Source organism: Drosophila guanche, unplaced genomic scaffold, assembly GCF_900245975.1.
Source record: "Drosophila guanche unplaced genomic scaffold, DGUA_6, whole genome shotgun sequence".
Classification (NCBI taxonomy): Eukaryota; Metazoa; Arthropoda; class Insecta; order Diptera; family Drosophilidae; genus Drosophila; species Drosophila guanche.
In genome coordinates, this window is record NW_022995755.1 from 613,639 (window position 1) to 635,661 (window position 22,023).

General features: G+C 45.1%; 1 protein-coding gene across 3 annotated transcripts; it reads left to right on the forward strand.

Annotated features, from left to right (window-relative positions):
• Positions 1 to 3,375: 3,375 nt before the first annotated feature.
• On the forward strand, positions 3,376 to 21,005 carry LOC117589668. 3 transcript variants are annotated; one of them, XM_034281807.1, is made up of 11 exons: positions 3,376 to 3,526; positions 5,148 to 5,335; positions 14,111 to 14,371; positions 17,706 to 17,812; positions 18,942 to 19,051; positions 19,116 to 19,194; positions 19,259 to 19,356; positions 19,448 to 19,639; positions 19,704 to 19,846; positions 19,912 to 20,057; positions 20,783 to 21,005. In XM_034281807.1, exons 2-11 carry the CDS (start codon positions 5,249 to 5,251, stop codon positions 20,895 to 20,897), a joined length of 1,338 nt encoding a protein of 445 aa, XP_034137698.1. In that variant the 5' UTR covers positions 3,376 to 3,526; positions 5,148 to 5,248; the 3' UTR covers positions 20,898 to 21,005. The 3 variants fall into 3 exon arrangements, with proteins under 3 accessions (XP_034137698.1, XP_034137699.1, XP_034137700.1); XM_034281808.1 differs by having other exon boundaries at positions 14,111 to 14,356; XM_034281809.1 differs by having other exon boundaries at positions 19,912 to 21,005.
• The last annotated feature ends 1,018 nt before the right edge of the window (positions 21,006 to 22,023 follow it).

Genomic DNA, 22,023 nt, shown 5'->3' on the forward strand with positions numbered 1-22,023 from the left:
GTGTGCGTAAATTGCGTTAATATGTCCCAAGGCACATTCGAAATTTCTGCTTCACTTATCCCAACTGAAATATGTATGCCAGCCAAGGGCAAAGCAGGAGTTGTGCAACTTTCTGTGGCAGCAATTGAGGGTCAAAGGCTTAGAGCCTAAAGTCGACAGGTTCGTCGAGAGAGAGAGAGAGAGAGTCGAGACAGTTTGAGACTCTATTCCTGATGAGATGTACATAATTTCAAAGTCATTACAAAGGCAAAAATATCCAATTTGAGAGACCTAATCTCATTCATGACATAAGCCTTCCTAATAAGTTGCTGTGCCCGTGGCTGTGGCAGTGTCTGTGGGCATGTTACGTAGACGCAGAGGACGCCACAGAGTCTGTCGCGTTAAATTGTCTCCGCTCTTGGCGCCCACACTCGCTGAGGGCATCCTCGAGGTGCTCTTCTCAGCTAAGCCCACACTCTGCACTGGGGCTGCACTGGCCGCAGGACATGTGCCGCTCTTCTTTGACATTTGGCATTTGGCTGGCTGGCTGGCTGGCTGGCCGTGCAGCGAAATGTCAAAGTTCAGCGCCTGGCAGTGCCAAAGAGAAACGGTGAGCATGGCAGCGGAAATGAAATGCTCACCGGTAGGCTGACGGCAAACTTACCCATTGGCAGTGACAGAACCCCGAATCGATTTCATTATTGATGGCCTCAATTGTTTGCCTCTGCCATGCCGAATAAACACGCCAGAACTCCTCGGAGTAACTTATTTGCCGAGTGACTTTAAGCCTGATTAAATGATGCTCCACTTGGAGGCTCGTTCTCTTTCTAGTTCTCGTTAGTGTGCCAATTAGGTTGGACAGGGCCATCAACTGTCTGGCTTTGAAGGGCAGCTGGCTCTCCCAATGTAAACTCTGAATGAGTCTGCTTATATAATTCATATGATTGCTACCATAGCAATGCTTTTCCAGCCAGTGAAACTGATTTGGGGAATATTTTCGGATGCCCTACAGTCTGCCAGACTGCCTGTCTCTGTCCCTCTCCCAGTCTCTCTCTCCCTAGGGCCCGTGTGTATGTGTGAAAACTTTTTGAATTAATAATCACAGTAACGTGTTGAGGGTCTCGGTTGTCGGTTCTCGGTTCTCGGTTCTCGGTCCTTTTCAGTTGTGTTCCCTCTGCGTCCCTCGGCAAGTTTGTGGTACTGAAGTGTTTCTGGGCTGTTGGCCCGCAACTTTTTTGTAGCCAGCATAAATCTGTGCTGGCAAAAAAAAGTTATGGCAAGGCTTAACCTCTGGTCGAGCTGATTCTGGGTTTATTTGGCGTTGGATTCAACTCAGTCTGCCACCGCAATCCATCAAAGTCAGGGCGAAATTAAAGTTCTCTCCCTTCCATTTATTGCAGCTTAAGCCGCTGCATTACTGTCAACTAGTTATATAAACTGCACTGGGGAAAAGGAAAGGTTTTCGCAAAGCTCCAAGAAGGAAGCCACAACCGGAGTTGGAGCACCTGAAGCTATGTTTAGCCCCTTTTTCGTGCGGCATTTCCGTTCGGGTTAGTTTCGAGCCGACGCCGGCGCTGACTGTGCGCCAGGCATGTGCGTTGGCCTGTCATAAAACAGGGCTTAATGTCTTTTCGATGGTAATTAAAAATGTCAACGTTGCGTCAAGTCAGGGAGTCGCAGTCGCAGTAGCAGTCGGTGAGTCCAGGGACCTAGATTGTGTGACTGTTAACCGACACGCAAATTGTTTTGATTCCGACTCGTCCTAAAGTTTAACTCCGCCTGGAGCCTCTTCCTTGGTGTTATTTTGGGGTCAAAGACTTGCGCAGGTCAAAGACTGACCACAAAACTGTCTCTTCCCCAAACGGATCGCCGGAAAACACCAGACAATTTTCCCTTGCACACTTCTAGGCGGACAGTGGCAAATAGTTATCTTGGCTAGAGTTGCCTCTGTGTATAGCTGGGATATCATTTCTTTTTGCAAACAATTAGCAATATTAAAACCACCCAGTGGCACCCCCGTTGGCAGTGGGTTTGTGGGTTAGCAGGTTGCACTCCGCAGCACGCTTTAATCGCCGACTTAGTCGCTTCAGCCCGCTCTCTCTCTCTCTCTTTGTTTTACTTGTAATTCAATAAAGCTATGTTGCCTCTTCTATCTATCCTCTGGGCCACGGGGCTGGGGGTCTCCGTTTTGTTGTTACGGCGTCTGTCTACGCTTATCACGTACACACACAGACACCTATACAAATGCACATACAAATACACACAAAAATGCACACGCACACACACACACCACACACACAGATACTCCGAACAAACAACGCTGACTGGCTGATACAGAAATTTTGTACAAGTATTTTTCTTTAGCCGTGTTTCGATTTTTTGGCAGTTCTTTCGAGTTTGAGTTGCACTTTTTACCAACTGAATTATCCTGGCCACGATTTCGGTATGCAATGCGCGAGAATCTCAGTTAAGTTGTGAATGAACTGTAATGCTGTTTGGGGATAGATCAAAAGTGAACACAAAAGAGATATTTTAGGCAAATTTGAAAGGCAAGACTGTGCTGTGGAATTTAGAGAGCAAATTGCTTTGACTGAACTGTCGACGACGGTGATGAAATTTTCACTGAGCAGCGAGTTTGGTTTTTGTATAAGAATTTCCCAAACGGAAAATGAGTCTAAAGACATGTGAGAGTCCAGAGAGAGCAGGAGAGCGATTAAATAGAGAGAGAGAAAGAGAGTGAGAAAGTAATCTATAACCAACGTGAAGAATTGAACTTAATTTTTACTTAACAAATGCGAAACTAAAATAGGAATTAAATAGTAAATGGCCCCAAAACATCATATATTATTTATTTATCCACTTTTAGTTCATATATTGCATGAAATTCTAATATTTACCGTTATATCTAAGCAGTTAACCAACACTGGCTGCTCTCTCCGAGACAAGTGCCATCCCCCCTGAAGCTACAGCGCATGAGTCGGTTGGAGAGTCACACGCGCGTATCGATTCATTGTTGCTGCGTTACTCTACAGATGCCAACAACCACCGCACACACACACACACACACAGATACACACTCACATGGCTTTATTTTTATCAGCAAGTGATAAAAAAGGGGTCATGCCAGACGAGCTGTTGCTGTGGGCGGCAAAGCTGCAGTTTGAAAATCATTTTCCAGTGATCCGGCACCACCATCCAACCACCATGGGAACAAGCACAGACACACAGCAGAAACGGCAAAAACAAACGGAAGATGTGACCAAAAAGAATGAGAGAAAGAGCGAAGAGCGAAGAGACGGGGGAAAAAAAGAAAACAAAACAGCGAAGCACCGGAGCTGAAAATGAAGCTAAAGAGCAGCAAAGCTTGGCTTAGAGCCAGCACGTTGCCTATTTCCGTCTGCTCGAATCAGTTGCCAACAAACTCTCGATCCGTTCAGTCGAGTCCAACGTGTCAAGCGGAACATAAAGCAGTGAATTTCATTCAGAGTTCTTCCAGCTTACGCGTTTTATAGATCCCCACCACATCAGTGTACAAAGTGCAGTAGAGGTAGCTGATATTAGCTATACATAAACCCAAAACATTAGTTAACAAACTGAAATGAGCAACAAACAAAAAGCCCCCACAATAAGTAAACAATAAGCTGTTGCATAAAACTTGTTTTCACGTGTCGACGTCGCTCGCCTTAAAAGAGCAGCAAAAAACTGAAGCTGCCGTCCACAGAGCACAAAACCCTCTGAAGTGAAGCAACAAAAAATATTAAATATTAATGTTAAATAATATACAATTGTTTCTGATTATGGATAATTTCATGCGCCGTTTTGTTTCCTGAATATTTCTACAGTTGAACTTTAAATGGAATAATTTTAGAGCGCCTGCGAATTTGCACGAAACTGCGAGAAACTTGCAGCTTTGTTTTCCCTCTCTTAAGACGGCTCTCTTCGGTTATCTCTCTCTCTCTCTCTCTCTCTCTCTCTCTTAATTGCAAGTGCTCTTAAGCTCCTAGCTTAAGTTCGTTTGTTTTTTTATTAAACTAAAATGACGAAGTTTTTGCTGTAAAGCTTTAGCGTTGAGGCGAGTATTGCACATTGTGGCTGGGGTTGCATAAAAAATGTTTTAATTTATGAGTTATTTTGAGAATAGTAAAGGCCAAATGTGTGTTTGAGTGTGACCAGGTGTTCGTGTGTGTGTGTGGTGTGTGTGGCGTGGGTGTGTGTTGGCCATTTCCGCTCGAGTTTGTTGTTAGAAAAGCGTCATAAATCACATGTGTGGGTAATAAATAACTTTTGCCAGTCGAAACATGGAAGTCAATGTAAAACATAGACTCCTTTCCACACATTCAACATTTTGGAATCTATATCGACGGCAAATCTAAATCACTTTACGCATAAATGTCACAAAATGTCACATTTCAATAATTGTTAGCCTTTGGACATTGCTGTTTTTGTCATTTTCGAGCACCATGACGTAAGCCAGGGCCAGCCAGAGCTCCAATCTGCTCTCCTCTGAGCTATGTCAGTGTTTGCTTTTTGCCCGGCCGGACAAATATACAATTCGCACAAACTTGTTTTCAGCATTCCGACTCATTGTTCCATTCGAATTCATTTGCGAAACCTTTTTCCAAGTAAACGGGCGGCACGCAGCTTCATCTGGGAGCTTATTAGACACTGATCGATGGGGTCGGGGTCGTCTTAGCGTGATAACGAAATCAGAGTACGTGAGAAGTGGATGCGTTTGGGCCCTTTTGGGCAGGAGAAACTCCTCCAGATAGAGAGAGCATATTAAAAGATTAGAAAACTGATGCACTTGTGTCACGTTTCCGTACTTAAACTTCCCTAGAAAGTTATGCCCCGAAAGCCACAAAACATCTCGAAATCATCTTGAAAATGCAGCAGGGGGAGATGAAAACGAGCTGATAAACCGCAGCCGCAGTGAAATAGTTGGGGTTAGCTTCGTTTTCAGCTCAGTTTTCAGTTCGGTTCAACTTAATAATTGTTCTCTAAAGTTACGTTGACTCATGCTCATCGCTGGATGAGTAATTTAAGAGTAACTTTTGTTGGAATGCAGCTGCCGCCTGAGCTGAGCGTGATCCGCATGAAATTAGCCATAATCAAAGCAAAACAATTTGCACAATTGCTCAATTGGATGCTAAACGAGTGGGTTTTTGCAGTTGCCCAAAAGGATATAGTGACGCCTCAACTACCACTCCTTCTCCTGCTGCTATCCAATCAAAAGACTGAGGGAACGAACGCGTCGAGACACACGCGCACGATGATACAAAGGCCAAAAACTGTTGGGCCTGGGCTCACTGCCTCAACGCTGCTGCTCCTGCCCCTGATCCTACTGCTGGCTGGACAGGTAAGTGTATCCGACTACTATGTACGACCAAGTGAAAGATAATTAGACCACTTTCTGGACATTTCACTTTTCATTTGCATACAATAATGTTCTCGGGGGGCCAGTCATGAAAACGAGGTTAACTACGGCCCGAGCCCTCTGTATCTGTCTTTCTCTATCTCTGCCTTCTTGCCTTTCTGCCTTCCCCACTTTCATGGCGACTTGGTTCGGCTCTGTGAATTTTCCACGGCAATTTTCCAGGGCAGACAAATTAATGAACTCCACAATGACTGCAGCTGGGCCAGTTTATCAATAGCAATTGCCATCGCCATCGCCATCGCCATCGCCATAACTATAACTCAGCGGGCAGCGGCAGCAGTCTTAGTGGTTCACTTGGCCCTCAGTTCTGCTGCCACACCGAATGTGCCACTGACCGATATCTTAACTTTTACCCAACTCTGTACTATGTGCCCCCAACTCCCTAACTTGGTCCATTGTTCGTGAGCGCTTCAGGAATGCTTTTCGGTTTCGGTTTTGGTTTCAGTTTTGATTTGGTTTGCTTTGATTTCAGTTTTCCTATTAAATGGCACAAATCCATCAGAGTGAGAGTCAGGGCCCTGACTGCTTTTCAGGGCTTGGCATCAATTGAAATTGGTTCAAGTCTAGATTGTGGTGTATTGGGGGGCTTTGCCATAGCTCGCACTTGGGGGGAACTATAAATCATATATCATTTTCTCGAGTACAAAAGAAAGTTTCATTGCAAAACTATTCAGTGTAATTAACTATATTCGAAGACCCGTATGAGGAGTTTCTTTTTGCCTATAAAATCTGCTGAGAATTGTTTGCAGGAATACAAAACGGACATGAATATTATGTCAGTGACCTTATTGATTGACAGAGTACTTTCAAGAGCAACCGCTTAAAGCCTATACTGAAAGAATTGAACGAAAAACTCTTCTTTCCTCAATTTTTCCCCCACGGCTATGTCGTATACAATTAGTGTCAAACACTCAATTATAATGGTACCCTCAGAATGCCCTTTCTCCATTTTTTTAGAGCACTTAAAACCTTTCAATGAGCCACTTTGATTATCATTTATGTTTGGCCTAATTGATTTCTTTACACTTTGCATTTCAAACATCCATTTATCCCCTTCAAAATGATAACGGGTGTGTTGAACTATTCCTTAGAGTCAGCGGCCGAATGCGAATGACATCATAAAAAATGCCGGGGCTGGGGTGTAGGCGTAAAAATACGCTCTTTGGGCTTGGCAAAAGCACTCGGCCTACAACAGACAGACTCAAACACTTCAAACAGAGACAACAACCACTTTGGCATCTCAGTTGGCTTTTCGGTTAATGCAAAACTCACAAAACCTTGAAGCATAAAAGCAACGGCAAACAAAACGCAGTCTCGACGCTGTAGATGATGCTTTCTGGGATGATAATGATGATGGCGACGCTGATATAAGTCTGCCCGTCTGCAGTGGCCCTAAAGGCAGACAGAAATACACCAAAGATAACCACCTATGCGAAAGTAAATCTCTCTGTATGGGTGCGTGTTAAGTATCTGTTAAAATTGAAACTTGGCTGTGCTTACGGTACTTTTGATGCTGCTGCTGGTAGCTGCTGGCTGAGTCGTTGGCCGCTTCCACACAGTCCGCTTTTCACACTCATTAAACAATAAATGAACTTGCGCCTTTTTCAGCGTGTCTTCTCTTACCCCAGAAAGGTTGTTCGCCCAAAAGCCAAGAAGCCAAGAAGCCAACAACTTGATATGCTTTTCCCATATGCTTGGCCCATTAATACGCTCGACACACACTTGACTTGACATAGAGATGCCCAAAATATGCCGACGAATAACTCATTTTAATTGACGCCTTTTTCTCTTGGCTAAATATTGGCTATTAGTGAGTGCGTGTACTTGGTGATAATTGTATTGTTGCTTGTTGTTACTGCCATGGCCATATGTGTGTGGCTGTTGTTGTTGTTGTTGTTGTTGTTACGGGCCATTAAAATCAGTTTCAATGTCAGCTCACACAAACAGAAAATGAGCTGAAATATGCTAATTCTCTCGATGCCATCCAAATCCAATACAATATGAATATATGGGAATATACATACGAGCATGTATTGGTAGCAGCAGCTTGTATACTGAGCAAGTCGTCATGGCTTTGGCCTGCCAGCAGCCATATAAGACAGCGATTGCCAGCGAGAACAACCCAAGCGATTTTCGTTTCATTTTATATAAAGCACACACGAAAAAAACGAACAGAACAGAATGTGTCTTGGGTATTTGGGCAGAAAGTGACGTGTTGAATGTGACCGCAGGTAGTCCGTGTTGGCCTGCGGCTTAAACTGTTCAAGTTCAACAAAAAACTGGCCAAAAGATACAATTTTAAAAGTAAAGAAGCCAAGCATACTCTTGTAGAACAAGATTTTTAATGTTCAATGCACATAAGAAATAATTTGAATATTCATGGTTTTTGGTTTTTGGTTTTTTATGAAGAATAAAATAGCTTAAAATCTACTAAGCAATGGGAAAGTATCAAGGAAAAGGTGGCTAGAATTTAAGAGCAACATGAGCCATCCACTTATCCTACCCAGTATTTGTGTAGTGTATCAAAAACAAACCGCAAAACCCATTCTTGACTGACAAGCACGTGCTTCACAACCGCTGCCAAAGCCAATTGAAGTGCCCCACACAAGACTTGCCCCTTCCGTATTGCCATTGCCCCCTGCTCGAATGATCCACTGATGCGGTGGCCTGCAGGCAATAAAACCTTTGATACGCATATGAATGTGCTCAAAAATATGATTCATTGTTTACTGTGCCTTAGTCGCACATGTGTTTATTTGTTTCTTAGAACCCGAGATGAGGCAGCATGAGGCAAAGTAGGGAAGAAAAAGCAGCTGCTAGACAAAAGACTTGGACAACAAACTTGCTGATTGTCTGGGCCACCATTTAAATGATATTCTTTGGGTTGTGTTCTTGTTTTATTATTCCGTATTTAGTTTTTTGTTTCCCTCTCGACGAGTGTGCGGAGGGCTAACGGTTTGTGGCAGATACAGTTGGCCGAGCCTCGCTCCCCTGGAGAGCTATCAGCAGATACATTTTTTGTCTGCAGCTGATAACCGCAGCCTGCCAATGAATATCCGCCGGCTTAAGCATAAGCCATTATGCTCTAATTAACAGAAAATATGACCACACTGGAGTCCAACACCAAGACCAAGACCAAGACCAAGCCCCTTGGCATATTGACCACAAATATCGGATGCAATGGACCTGGGAGTTGGTCCCCGAATGGCTTGGTTGTCATACTCGGAACGCAGCCACGACTGGGGCAATTAGAAGAGGGGCAACCAGTTTGGTCACTGCACGCAACCTCAGCCAGCAGTGGGTTAGTAGTATCTGTGTCTGGACAGGAAGCCGTTGCCTGCCATTGCCGTTCTACAGACATAGATAAAGACTGAGTCACAGCTCGAGTCTGCTGCCATTAGATTGAGTGTGGCAGTCGCAGTTAGATTCTGATCATAATTCTCTCGTTTTTACGCAGGGAGTGCCTAAAGGAAATGGCCCGCAAAGTTTTGTGTTTATGTAAATTTCTACAAAAAACAACTGACCACGAAAAGTGGTCTATATTCATGTCAACTACCTATGTATAGGTATGTTTACATTTCCGTCTGTAAAATATATCCAATTCTAGCCACTCTGAGCTGACGCAATTTAACGCCGCGTTGATTTTGCAGTGCAAAAAATATTTCGCCCAATGCTAATGCTGTGCGAATGAATTGTAGCGTGAAAGCCATTAAAATGTATGCAAAAGTGCTTGGCATATTGGGTCATCTGTGTTAGACACTCGCAGCAGCCAGCAGCCAGCTGCCACCAGCATGGAGAAAGTTCTTTCTTTTGTTTGACTTGGGCTGCCTCTGGGTCGGTTAGCACATTTCATTATTTGATTAACTTGCATTGTTCACATTGCAATCCCACTCCCAATGTGGTCTGGTTTTGCGCGGCTTGCCGCTGACTGTGGCTCTGTGGAGCTCTTCTCAACCAGGCGGTCGGCCTGTCACTCACCGACTCGCTCCCAGCGAAAGAGCAGCAACAAAAACACTTTAGCAATTGTTTCTACCTTTGTTTGGCTATGCTCCAGCTTCGGCCTCAGCGGTAAAAGTAGGTTTTATTTGAAACTAATGGGAAAAACCATTTCCCTGTTCTGTTGCCAGCAGCACAGTTGCCAGTGCAGTGCACGCTGCCTGCCGACTGTCATTGAGGCTTTATGCCCAGAAAGTTTCATTTGGCCATGTTTTGTTTTCGTGTATCTGTCCGTGTATGTATGTGTTTTGGCGGAATTTCCTTTCAGATTCTGTCCAGGCAAATGATGCGCATGGAAAGTGCACATTTATGAAAATTGCACACAAATTGAGGGCTTTCGGTGTGGTTTCTGCTTCTGGGAAAACTCTGCGAATGGGTTTTCCGTGCAGAAGAGGCAACATTTGACAGCAATTAAGGCAATGGTCAAAGAAAGTGTGACAACTTTAGAGCCAAGTCAACATCACGATAAGCTATTATTTCAATCAACCTACAGATGACTCAGGCGACTCAAGTCGAGGCCCCAAAATGGTACAATGAAAGTTAAAATTGCGGCGCCAGCCCATCAAGAGAAGCAGAGGAAACCTGCACCTCAATCTCAACTGATTTCCATCTGCTCTCCCATTCAAACCTTTGATTAATGGTTACTACAAAGGGAAACAAATGTTAGAGATTATGAACTGATTCCAGAACTTTCGGCACTCACTCAGTTTTGGGCTTAAAGGAGGCTAATTCACTTAAAGAAAGCTCTCAAAACATTGCCAGCCCTTGTAGGGCCTCAGCTTAGCCCAAGAATATAAAGTACTTAGCATAATTGCCCCGGCGGCATATGGAGAAAATCCATTAAAACGAAACATGGCATTGAGCCATGAAGCTACTACATCGAACCACGGTGTTTAATCAGGTACATAAATAACCAGCAAAGGTCTCGACTCGCCCAGAACCCCATTGGAATGCTGTTCGGACATTTTTTGAAGAAGTTACCAAGCTTTTTCTATTGATTGCTGTTCGGCATGGCCAAGAAAAGGCCAGACAGGCAGAGGGAGACAGACAAGTGCTTATTATTATATTAGTGGTACGACAGCGTTTCATTATGAGCCAAAGAATTGACCCATTCACCAGCAGCAGCAGCAAGTGCTGAAAGGGGGTCCCAGCTCTAGCTCCGGGTCGCGTAGCCCGAGAACGTGCAGAGCCGCTGACAGAGTCACAGAGGTGGAGTCCCAATCCCAGTCCAAGTCAAAGTCCGGGACGTGCCATGGAATTAGCGCGTCAGAACATCAATGGAAAAGCGCGCCGGCAATTGAAATTTAATTGAAGCCACAGCGACATTAATTGCCGACTGCTTTTCATCTGCTTTCCTCGCCCAAAATATTTCTCCTTTTGCCTGGCGTTGAACCCTAGGCTAGGCGAGCCGAAAACGATGGGTAGATAAAACTGTAAGGAAACCCTTTCAGCTGTCAGTTGGTCGCTTGTCTGCATTATATAATCAGCCAAAGCTCGGAACGAGTTTCGCCTCTGTCAGCTTCATTAAGCTTTTGGCCAGTTCCAGGCCTCGGCCGCATGCCCAGCCCCAGTCCCAGCATCAGCTCCAGCTCAAGCTCAAGCTCTGTCCAAAAAAGCCAGCTATAAACATAAATACCCAATGTCCACGGACGCGTCTCTTGGTGCCCGCTCCTACCTAGCTGGACTGTAATGCGAGTTAAACGGCAATTTATGTGCTGCCAGCGAAAATACCGTGACAATTTGCAATCAGCCGCAGTCGGAGCGACCCAAACCCGAGCTGGACTCTGGGCCCCGATCCAATCCGCTTTGAACCGAGGCTTGGCTCGGGCCTTATGTTATAATTTACTTTGAGCTGAGCTTTATTGCTCGAGCGCCACATAGCGGAAATTCAAATGCACGCGAAATATGTTAAGAGCCCGGACTCAGACTCAGAGACAGAGAGACAGAGAGACAGCGACCTCCCCCCTTCCTTTTGTTATGCACGAGTTTTGTTTTCGCTTCTAATCCGAGCTTGTTGCACATCGGAATATGTGTGTTCGCCAATCTGTTCGAACGGCTACGTGAATGCGCAGCTGCACTAAGTCTTTTGGCGATTGTATCGCTCAACTAAAGTCGCAAACAAACAAAAACAAAAACAAAAACAATAACCAAACAGAAGACAATAAAAAAAGCCACAACTCTTGCGAAATGTTTAAGTTGTGCCCAAAGACGGCCATAAAAGAAACACACCCAGCCACGTAAATTGAGTTCAATTAGTTGTCCACATAAATCACAATCATTTGTGACTTAATTGCCCTGAGAAAGGACGATCTGCAGAGCTAGATGAAAGATTTGTTCCATAAATGTGTCTCATACATGGAGCAAAAATTAATGTTTGGATTTCCATGTTCCAGCAGCATTTCAATGCCCCACAAAATCGTTGGATAAATTCAATAAAAGTCCACCATTAAAGTTATTGCCAGCCAAATAAAGGGGCAAAAACCGCAAAAACCCATCAATTCTGATACCTTAATGCCTGATGTTTTGTTGTGCTGCAGAGCATTTTGGTGTCGGTGCCATGCCAGCTCCAGTACAAGCCCCTTTTCTCACAGGAACTCGGCAGTTTTGTCATTCTTAAGCGGCTAATTGCCGCTGCGAAAAAGCAACCAGAGTGAAAAAGAAAGAAGCGGGCCATGAGCTGAGCTGACTCTCCTGTACTAATTGCTCACGTCACTTGGTTTAATAGTTAAAGTGGCTAAATGCGGCGGTCCGAACACTTTTGGTTTATGGCCTGACCCCTTGCAGCCATATAAATCAGCGGCAGGCAACGTCTTGTGTCTGCTTCTGAGGCTTTGGCTTTGGCTTTGGCTCTGGACCCACTTAATGATCCTTGGCAGTCAGCTCTCCAGCTGTGCCTGGCTTTGGGGGCTACGTTTCGATTTTTCGATCCGATTTACATGCGGTCGAAAAGGAATTTTTGAATAATCGCTGAAGCATACTTTGCAGACATTAGCCCAAGTGTCCTGCGGGGCTTTAGGCTCTTGGGAAATCAATCAAAATCAGAGCCGCAGCCGGAGCCGCAGCCGGAGCCGGAGCGCGGCTCATTGGCCATGGCGTGACTGGCAGCGCAAGTGTCTAATTGTGTGTTTCGGTTTTAGTTTGTAAATTTTCCACCATGGAAAGTCCAAACACAAACACAATCAGAGCGTGTTGCATAATACAAAAGGCAAATGCTGTTAAAAATGTTGTTTGCTATTTTAACAAGCCGCCGCAGCTCGCAGCTAGCAGTCCTCCTGCCTCCCGCTCGAAACGATAGTGAAACGAGCATGCAAAAAGTATTTTAATTGACTGCAGTCGCAGTTGCAGTTCCAGTTGGCAAAAATCCATGCAAAACAATTGCATTTTGCCGAGCGACAAATTGTCATGGGAGTTGGATCGAAGCTGGAGCTGCAGCTGGAGTTGGAGTTGGAGTTGGCATGAGGCAGAGACAGAGACAGAGGCACAGCCACAGGGCCCAAGCCAGACTCTCATGTGACCCTCGAACGTGTGCTCGGCGCATTGAACTCCTGATCGGTGCTGGATATGGGTCTGTCCGCCATCGCGGGCCTTTCATTGTCTCTTCTTTGGCACAAAGTGGCCCGCGCATTGAGATACAATAAATTGCTGATGGCATGCAAAGTGGATGTTCTAGTTGCCATAGAAAGTGGCACACTGGCCAACATGTTTTTGGCGCTGTCGCTGACTGTAGCCTGACAGCGCCAACGGATCGAACTGGGTCATCCGGCTGCATTTCACTTGACGCACAGTAGCAGTAGCCAGCGAGCCAAGGAAGGATTGACTGGAAAATTAATTGCTTTAATGACTGAACAAAATTTCATATTTTTGTTTTGCGATCCCTCAGCGGATCCCAGAGCTAGCTGATCCGATCTGAGCTGAGCTGAGCTGAGCTGAGCCGAAGGGCACATTGGCTGCAGCATTTCGAAAGTAAATATAAATCAAAAAGGCCGGAGAACAGTTGCGCCTTTCGCCCGGGACAGGCTCAATAGAGATTCGGCTGTGAGTTGGGCTCGGGCCAGGGCCCGAGGGCCCGAGGGCCAGTTGGGGCTGTGTGCTATGGCTGGACCACAAAGGCGGCGTCTCTCTGCGATTGTCATGACATGACTTACTTAACTTTTGTGCTGCTTATCTAGCGCCTACAGTCCACGGTCTCCCCAGTCACCACAAGCTCCGTTTCCCTAACGTTCTGTGGCTCTGTGCTGGCCCCCAAAGCTGGAGCACAAATTCAATTATCACGACAGAGCGACAGCAGCCCAAGTCGAGCATGCCAATAAATTATCTTAGAGCCAAATGCCTTTGACAGTGCGCGACTGGAACGGTGCTGACCCAAAACGTGCAGAACATTGGCAGCTCTCTTGGCCCAAAGTTCTGAGCAATCTCTGGGGCTCTAGCTGTTGCTGTTGCTGTTGCTGTTGCCTTTGCCTTTTTGCAATTAATTGCGACTCGGGCCGACTCTTTGGTTTAGCTTTTAAAATTAATTTGAATTTTCCTCTTTCGCTGGGGCTGCTGTTTCGGCTTTTTTCTGCTTTTTTCTGCTGCTTTTGTCCCATGAGTTGGCGTTAATTTTCGGACCATGTGCGTTAGTTCCCAGGGTCCAGAATCCAGGTCAAAGTTATTAGCCAAAGAATCTAATCAAATCTCTACGCTTTTGTTTCCATTACACAGGCTGCCACACAGGAACCGGCGTCGTCTCCCAGCGAATTTGCGCCACATGTGACGGCCACTTGCAAGGCGGGCACGATGAACATCAAGGTGAAGGTGAACTCCGGCTACACGGGCGCCGTGCATGCCCGGGACTTTCGCACTCCGGCCTGCATGGCCATGGGCGATGGCAGCGATGCGGTTGCCTTCAGCCTCAACCTCTGGGCCAAGCAGGGCGCCAGCGACTACTGCGGCATTCTTGTCAGCAACGTGAGTGGAAGCAATGTAAGCATAACCGTTCATCGCTTCCCTAACCAAAATTAATCACTAAACCAGGCACAATCGAAGATGAAGACATTTCATTGTTTAAACTAATCAATCAAACGAGCAATTGTTACGAAAGTGAAAGAAAGGAAGTTCAATTGTTTATGCAATGTAATTGTCCATCCGTGAAATACCTTTTCTTACATCTGCAGCACTTCCTCCTTCCTAGGCAAGTTCGTTGCCTAAGTCTTTCGTTGGCTGCTTTGCGCCTGCTAAATGGCAAATTAGTTTGGTCAGCCATTGGCTATAATTTGTAAATTACCACCAAAAATTCAGGCAGACAGAAAAAATCACCAACTGTGAATTGTTGGGCAATCGCAGACAGCTGGAAAACCTCTCAAGCAGGCGCAGCAAACAAATTTTAACTTTAACGAGAGATACAGAGAGACAGAGAGACAGAGAGAGAGAGAGAGAATGAAAGAGAATCTGAGAGCAGCAGAGACCTTGTATGGCTAAAAAGGGCACGCATGCGCATAAATTTGCGACCGCCTCTACCGGAGTCTTGACTGTGCAGTTGAGTCTTGGCCCCAAATCAACGCAAATCAGCTAGAGCCGCAAAAGCCAAAGCCAGTACCAAGATGTGGTGGACTGGCCCCAGTCGTAGTCGTCAGTCTATATAGTAACGATGGCAATAAAAATCAAGTTTAATCCTACGTGCATCACGGGCGTTGACAGGCGACGACTGCAATTCCGTGTGGGTCTGCGCTACACGCACTCGGACAACGCCAGACAAAGGCAAATCGCCTTGGCCATAGTCATCCTATATAGTAGATGCGCTCGCAATACTCGTACTCTCGCACCCTATGCACTTGGTTGAAATGCAAATTAGCCGCTGGGCACCCGGATGGCAGGGGGGCAGGGCAGACCGCATCATGTTTATAAGTACAAGCACATACAACATTATTAATTGCAATGTCAAATCGCACCGACCGATCCCAATTTCTGTTTTCTCTGCTGTTGTTTCTGCCTCCTAGAAGTAGGGCCTCGCATTCGATGCTGAGGGAAGATTCAGGATCTTCTTCCCTGTGCTTGGGCCCGGACTAGGGCCCACCTTCCGTTTGTCTGAAAAAAAAGGGAGGTCCCCCATAAAATTAAATCACGCTTATCAGGGCTTGGATTTTATTTTTATATGTTCACGTACATAAGCATCCGTATACACGAGTCGACCGACGGGTACGAGTTTTTGCCCAGTTCTCTGGGAGTGCCTTGGCAGCGTGCGCCGGCGTCTAGCTCCAGCTACAGGTCCGGGGCTGTGCCTCTGAGATCTGAGACTGAGACTCAGACTCTGACTGGGGCGAGACTGTTCTGAGTTCACATGCCCAGACACGGCTTTCCACGCTTCGACTTTGACAGCATTCCAAGCCGTTGTTGTGGCCGCCTGCCGCTTGCCGCCTGCCGCCTGCCTCTGCGTGGAATTTGTGTCAAAAGAATGTTTTTTGTGCTGCGGCGCAATTTTGATTCTATTTCTTGGCAAATATTTTCGTTTTTCCTTTAATTGCTCTCGAAATGCCGGCAGTCTTCAGCCTTGTCTGACCTTGGCCACAGACTGCAGCACCATCCACTCCCAGGCTGCCTGCCTCCCACTCTCTCTCTCTCTCTCGTTGAGGCATTGCTCTGGTCTGCAGATACTTGCCAGAGCATGAAATTGGCGCTGACAATGGCCAAGATGCCAAAGCCGCAGAAACAATTTTTACATAGAGTTCAAGATGTTTTTGTTGCTGTTGGATGTGGGCTGACTCCGACTACAATTCCAGCCGTACTTGAACCTATTTCTTATTACCAACGCAACGTTATTATTGCTATTATTTCTGCCATTTTCGTGGCGAGTGGGCTGGCAGGCAGGCAGGCAGGCAGGCAGGCAGACAGAAATTGTTAGCTATTATTTGATGATGGCTGTTATGGTTCTTTGTCTGCCACCATTATGTACACATTTAAATGTTAATTGCAAATGCAATATGGCCAGAGACTGTGGGCAGGGACAGATAGACAGACAGAGAGACAGAACAGAGAAGAACCTCAGAGCAATTTGCCATCAAGCAATTTCAACACATTTAGCCCGGGTAATGGGCATATGGAAAATCAACTTTGCCATTTTCTCGGCTTTTGATAATAATAACTTGATAATGAGCTCATCCGCCGTGGCATGCAACTGCGTGATGCATGAGTTGGCCAACAGATTGTGACATCATTGGCCAACCTGCCAACAGCCTCGCGTTCCCCTCCATTGAAGACAGTTGTGATTGCAGCAGGCGATCCTGCTGCTGCTGCTTTGAGGTATTTATAACTGATTCGATATGTTGTGTTTATTTGCTAACTGCTTCAACCAAGCCAATCCAACTGACCAACGCCATAACCATAACCAATAAAGCAAATCCAACAAACCAATAATCAAGCCAACTCATTCACCAGATGAGCTGACAACATTTAATACAGTAAACACCAGAAGGCGTGGGCTCCACACCACACAAAATGATTAAACAAATAATAAATAAATACAAAACTTAACCATTTACCTATAAACTGTTTACTGGACAATGTGCAAACCAGTTTTACAGCCAGCTGTTGTGCTGTGGAAAAACTTATGTAAACCGCCACAGAAGTGACAAAGAAACTTGTACGTTTTTTTTCTGTATTTTGGAGCCAACAGAAAATATCTTTTTATGGAAAGCTGTTGTGTTACATGGGATCCGATTTCGGTTGCGGGTCAAGGCCGATCTTAAGTGCAAATGAATATTACAAAACCCAAGTTGGGCCAGAGAGCAATTACCGCAGGAGATCACTTCTTGACCACCCAAGCGCAGAGCGAGTCTCCACAGTCACATATCGCTGAGCCTCGGATGATATTCAAAGTGAATAGAAAATAATTACTGCAAACCAATGATAGTGCCACTCATTAAGTGGAGAGTAAAGCAAGCAACAAGCAACTAAGAAAACCAACAAATGAATGAGAGAGAGAGAGAGAGAGAGAGTGAGAGCGACCACAAAGTTGGAGTGGAAAATGCTAAGGAGAAAATAAACAAGTGGAAAATGCGTCACACTTGGCGGCATTTTGCATTTCCTTGTTGCGCGATTGCATCATGTGACAATTAACATGCCACAAGTGCAAGTACGAGGCAGCCACGATCATGGTGCAGTCTTCTATGTTGCTTCTGTTTCTCTTTTTTTTTTCATGGTGGGGCACAAATTTCGGTCCTAACTCGCCTTCTCCAACCAATCAACATTAACGTCAGGGGCATTCAGCTTTTAATAACCGGCAATTAAATGGACTTTTCCCCCAATCTTTCCCTCCCCACAGCGCACCGAGGAGCGATCCATACAGCTGGCAGTGCGTGTGCACAAGACTCTGGAATTGGCGGACGATAAGTTTTATGTGATTACCTGTGGCAAATCTGGCTACACTCGGTAAGTTTTTGAATGCCCAACCTGTCTAGACAATTGCACTTAAATCGCAGTTCCAAACGCTTGGGCTGTAATTTTTTGGTCAGGCTTCCGTCAGCCCAAAGTGCTCCAAGTTCTCCATTCTCCACACCGATTTGCCAATTGCCAACCAACAACTCTGCCATTCTGCCAGTCGGCATACAACAAATGAACTGGAATCAAAGCATCACAGCAAATTGTGCTGACTGGCCATAGATCATAGAGTGTGGGGGGATCGTACCTACATATGAACATATGTCTGTAGGTGTTGCTCTTCGTCCAACATTTTGCCATTGTTCAAATTTCTCCCTCTCTATATATGTAGAATTAGAACTCAAGGCCATTAAGCTCTTGCCCACAATAGGGGGCTCTTTCACTCGATCTCTGCCGCTTTCGGGCAGAACTTTGCGCAGAAATTCCCAAATCCAAATCCAAACAAATTTTTATTGTTTACTTAGCAGCAGTTCAATTAACGGTAAACGACTCAAGGGGCCACTGATAATCATCTGGAGGTGAATGAGAAACAATTTAATTTACCATCTCGAGCCTCTTGCCTCATTTGCATAGTGCCAATGACTCGCTGCCCCTCTGCCCCTCTGTCCCTCTTTTCCGACTTACGCAAGTCTATCTCAAAGAAGTGTTCATGGAAATGGAATGCCAGCTTAGCTATAGAAAATACACAGCTCAAGTCTGATATAAAAATGGCATAAAAACGGTTTTTCCAAAACGTTGCGCTCTGTTAAGCTCGTGATACGGGGACGAGTACGAGTACGACTACGATGAATCAAAAGCAAAGAAATTGTTTACAAAAATCGTGCAAAGCCGTGTACAAGGCAAACAACAAATAGTTATAGATGTAATTCATATATTTGTGTGTTTGTTTGTGTGTATATTTGGCCCACAAAGCCCACTGCCTATAGCGCAATGACCGGCAATTGTTGCATAATTGCAGCATTGCTGCATTTGCAACAGAACTGCAGCGGACCCAGAGCTTTTGGGTCTATTGGGTCTGCGCTTTTAATTAGCCACTGGCTCATAGAGCATTAATTATAGAGCAGTCCCAGGCTTCCCGTTAGCTAATAGAAACCATCTCCAACTATATAATCAATTGCAGCGACGACAATGCCCATGTGGTGCTCAAGTTTCTGGAGAACGATCATCGGGTGCGTGAGACGGTCTACGGACATGAGTACAAGATACGCGCCGAGTTCTCCAAGCCAAATGGTGGGTTGTGCCGCGCTCTCTCCCTCGAGCCAACTACTAACGCTCTGCCATGCCCATTTTCCAGATACCTATGGCCTGCGTGTGGGCAACTGCTTTGCCTTTGACAAGAAGAACCGAACCCTCAAGCTCACCGATGATAGCGGGTAAGTTACTCGCTCAGAAAGTGTCTGGAAAACAGTTAGTATCCGATTTGAATTTGCCCAAAAGCTGCCCCTATGATGCCACGATTATCAGTCGCTTTGTGCCCACTGCGGATGGAAGAGCTGCCGAGGCGACTCTCACCTCGATGTTCAAGTTTCCTGAGGGTAGGACTTATTGGATCTCCTTAACAGTTGAAGCAACTCGATGCTAACTTTCTCTCTCTCTCTCTCTCTCGCTTTTTGTTGTGTCCGACAGGCTCTGAGGTGCATCTGCAGTGCGATGTGATCCAGTGCTATGGTCGCTGTGTGGAGATCGATGATTGCAATGATGTGGCCCTGGCTGGCTTCACCAAGGGCGGTAATACACCAAGGAAATTCGGTCCAAATGAGGAGGGCTCCAGCCTGGCCGGCACCACAGTCTTTGTTCTGGATCCCGCAGAGGCTCGATGTAAGTAGCAGCTTCAAATGAATGGCGATTTATGGATATTCATTGATTTACTATATGCGAACAGTAATCTCGTCGAGCTGCGAGGATGGAATACGACCCAGTTGGTTGCTCTGGCTGACCATTACATTGGGTGTCCTATTCCTAATCATGCTGCTCATGAACATCTTCCTCTGCACGGCCATGAGCTGCAGTTGTGCCAACACAGAGGTCAGTTTTCCGCGTTTTATGAGTACATAAATCATGGCTAATAGAACACATCTTGCACGTTGCAGATCATCGAGAAGGAGCCATCGATCATCGAGGAATACGATCCGTATCGCAGCTGGCACGGCAGTCAGTATGGCTCCCGGTATTCGCTGCATGGTCGGGATGCGCACAAGGGCTACACCAGCGGCGGTTCGACGATACACTCAAATAGGTCTGATAGATATTAAGCTGCCTCCACAAGCCACATAAAAGCCAACACACAGATACACACGCATACATATACACACGAACATCTCTATTCTCTACACCTGCTCTGCTCTCCCAAATTATTTTCCGGTAGCTGTGGAGCCCCCAAGCAAAACAAACAAACAAACACAGACACAGACACACACACACACACCCACACAACAAAAAGCATGCCTACAACAAAAGTATCTTGTATCTGCGTCTCTATGTATCGTATTTCGTTTGTACTCGTACTCGTATCTCTTGTTCTTGTTAACGTTAACCTCTGCTGAAGTGCCCGCCCTTCTGGACAGCAAACCAACCTCCAACCAACAACAGCCACAACACAAAAATCACAACACCAACACAGCCTCTTGTGTGTCTTCACCAAAACCAATACAAAAACAAAAGAGAGAATGATAAACCATTTCGTGCCTAGTATTGCAACTGTAATTAACCGATAGTAACTTCCATTTGATATAAACTAACACTCCAACTAAGTTTCCTGCTCCCACTTTTACCCAGAACAATAGATCGAAAACAATACGAGTACTCGTACTCAAACTCGTAGTCGTACGAAAACTAACCGTCAGTTTCAAGGAGTTTGCTAACTAATCCGTCTTGAAGATTTCTCTTGAGCTACTACTCGTATTTCTCTATGCAATTGAATTGTATTGTATTAAATCCAAACTTATCCAACGTACTTCGAAGGTCAATGCCAATCGATAACGATAACGATTATGCAATTGTGCACTCGCGTCCCGGCTCTAGACATTCCACGTTACACGGACAGCGCGCCCATCGGGGACCGCCCAGTAATATCTGAACCGATAAACCCAATTGATAGGAACGCGACCATAATGAAAGTAGTTCTGTAAGCTAGCTTAAGATTCTCTCCCTCACCCCTCTATCTTGCGTCTCAAATGTATATAACTACAAGATTATAAGATTATTCTTCTTCACCCTACAAGTTTTTCCAAATTCCTAACGATAGAGATGATGCCGCTGTAAAATACTAAACTAAAAGGAAACACTAAACGTCCCCTTTGCCCTAATTATAATACAACTACTTAACATAAGTCATTAGTCTGTCATAAGTGCGAAAAAATGTGTGTTAGCGAAATGTTTCAACTACTTGTAAAAATAAACAGAAGCCGGCAAAATTATTTTAAAGTACACACACAACTACAGTATAGTCTAAAATGTTAAGAAAAGTAAACCCAACCAACCAACCCCATTTGGAACACGCGTTAAACGTACGAATTGTAATTAATTTAATATTAAAGCAATTAATTTAATAAAAACTAAAAGAAACAACAAAAAAGCATAAGAATTTATTTTATTTGAGAATATATAAATATATACAATTTCAAAAATTTCTAACACAACACGACTATGATATATGTTTATGTTAAATAAGAAGCCGCAATATTACGTTCAATTTGTAGTTCACTAGATTGGACACTAAAATTCTCATACGGCGCTAACAAACTATCAAATTGGTATCTTTGAGAGAAAATCATCCTGTGGAATTGCTCTATTTTGTAGAAAATAAATTAAAGACCTGTGTTACGCTGTGGGATGCCGTGAGGAAGTGCCTAAAGATATGCCACAGTTTCTTAAAAAGTTTCATTCAGGCACTCAATTACAAATGAATCATTTATAAAATCAATTTAAGCGCCCACCCGCATGTCCGCTGATTCCAGCCCTGCGCTCAGCTTATCTCCCTTCGCTCTCACAACGAGTTTCTGCCTGCTTAAATTCGCTCTCGGGCGGCTGCTCTCCTACCAACACCGACAATTTGCACTCTTTTTCAAAACAGCTGTCGGCGTCTCCATGATGTAATTATGTAAGGTGGTCCCGTCGGCATATCGGCACTACCATCAGTGCTGTAAGTAAGTGCGAGTGAAACGACAATGGAGTGTGCATGGGGTGTAAAGTTGCCCATTGCA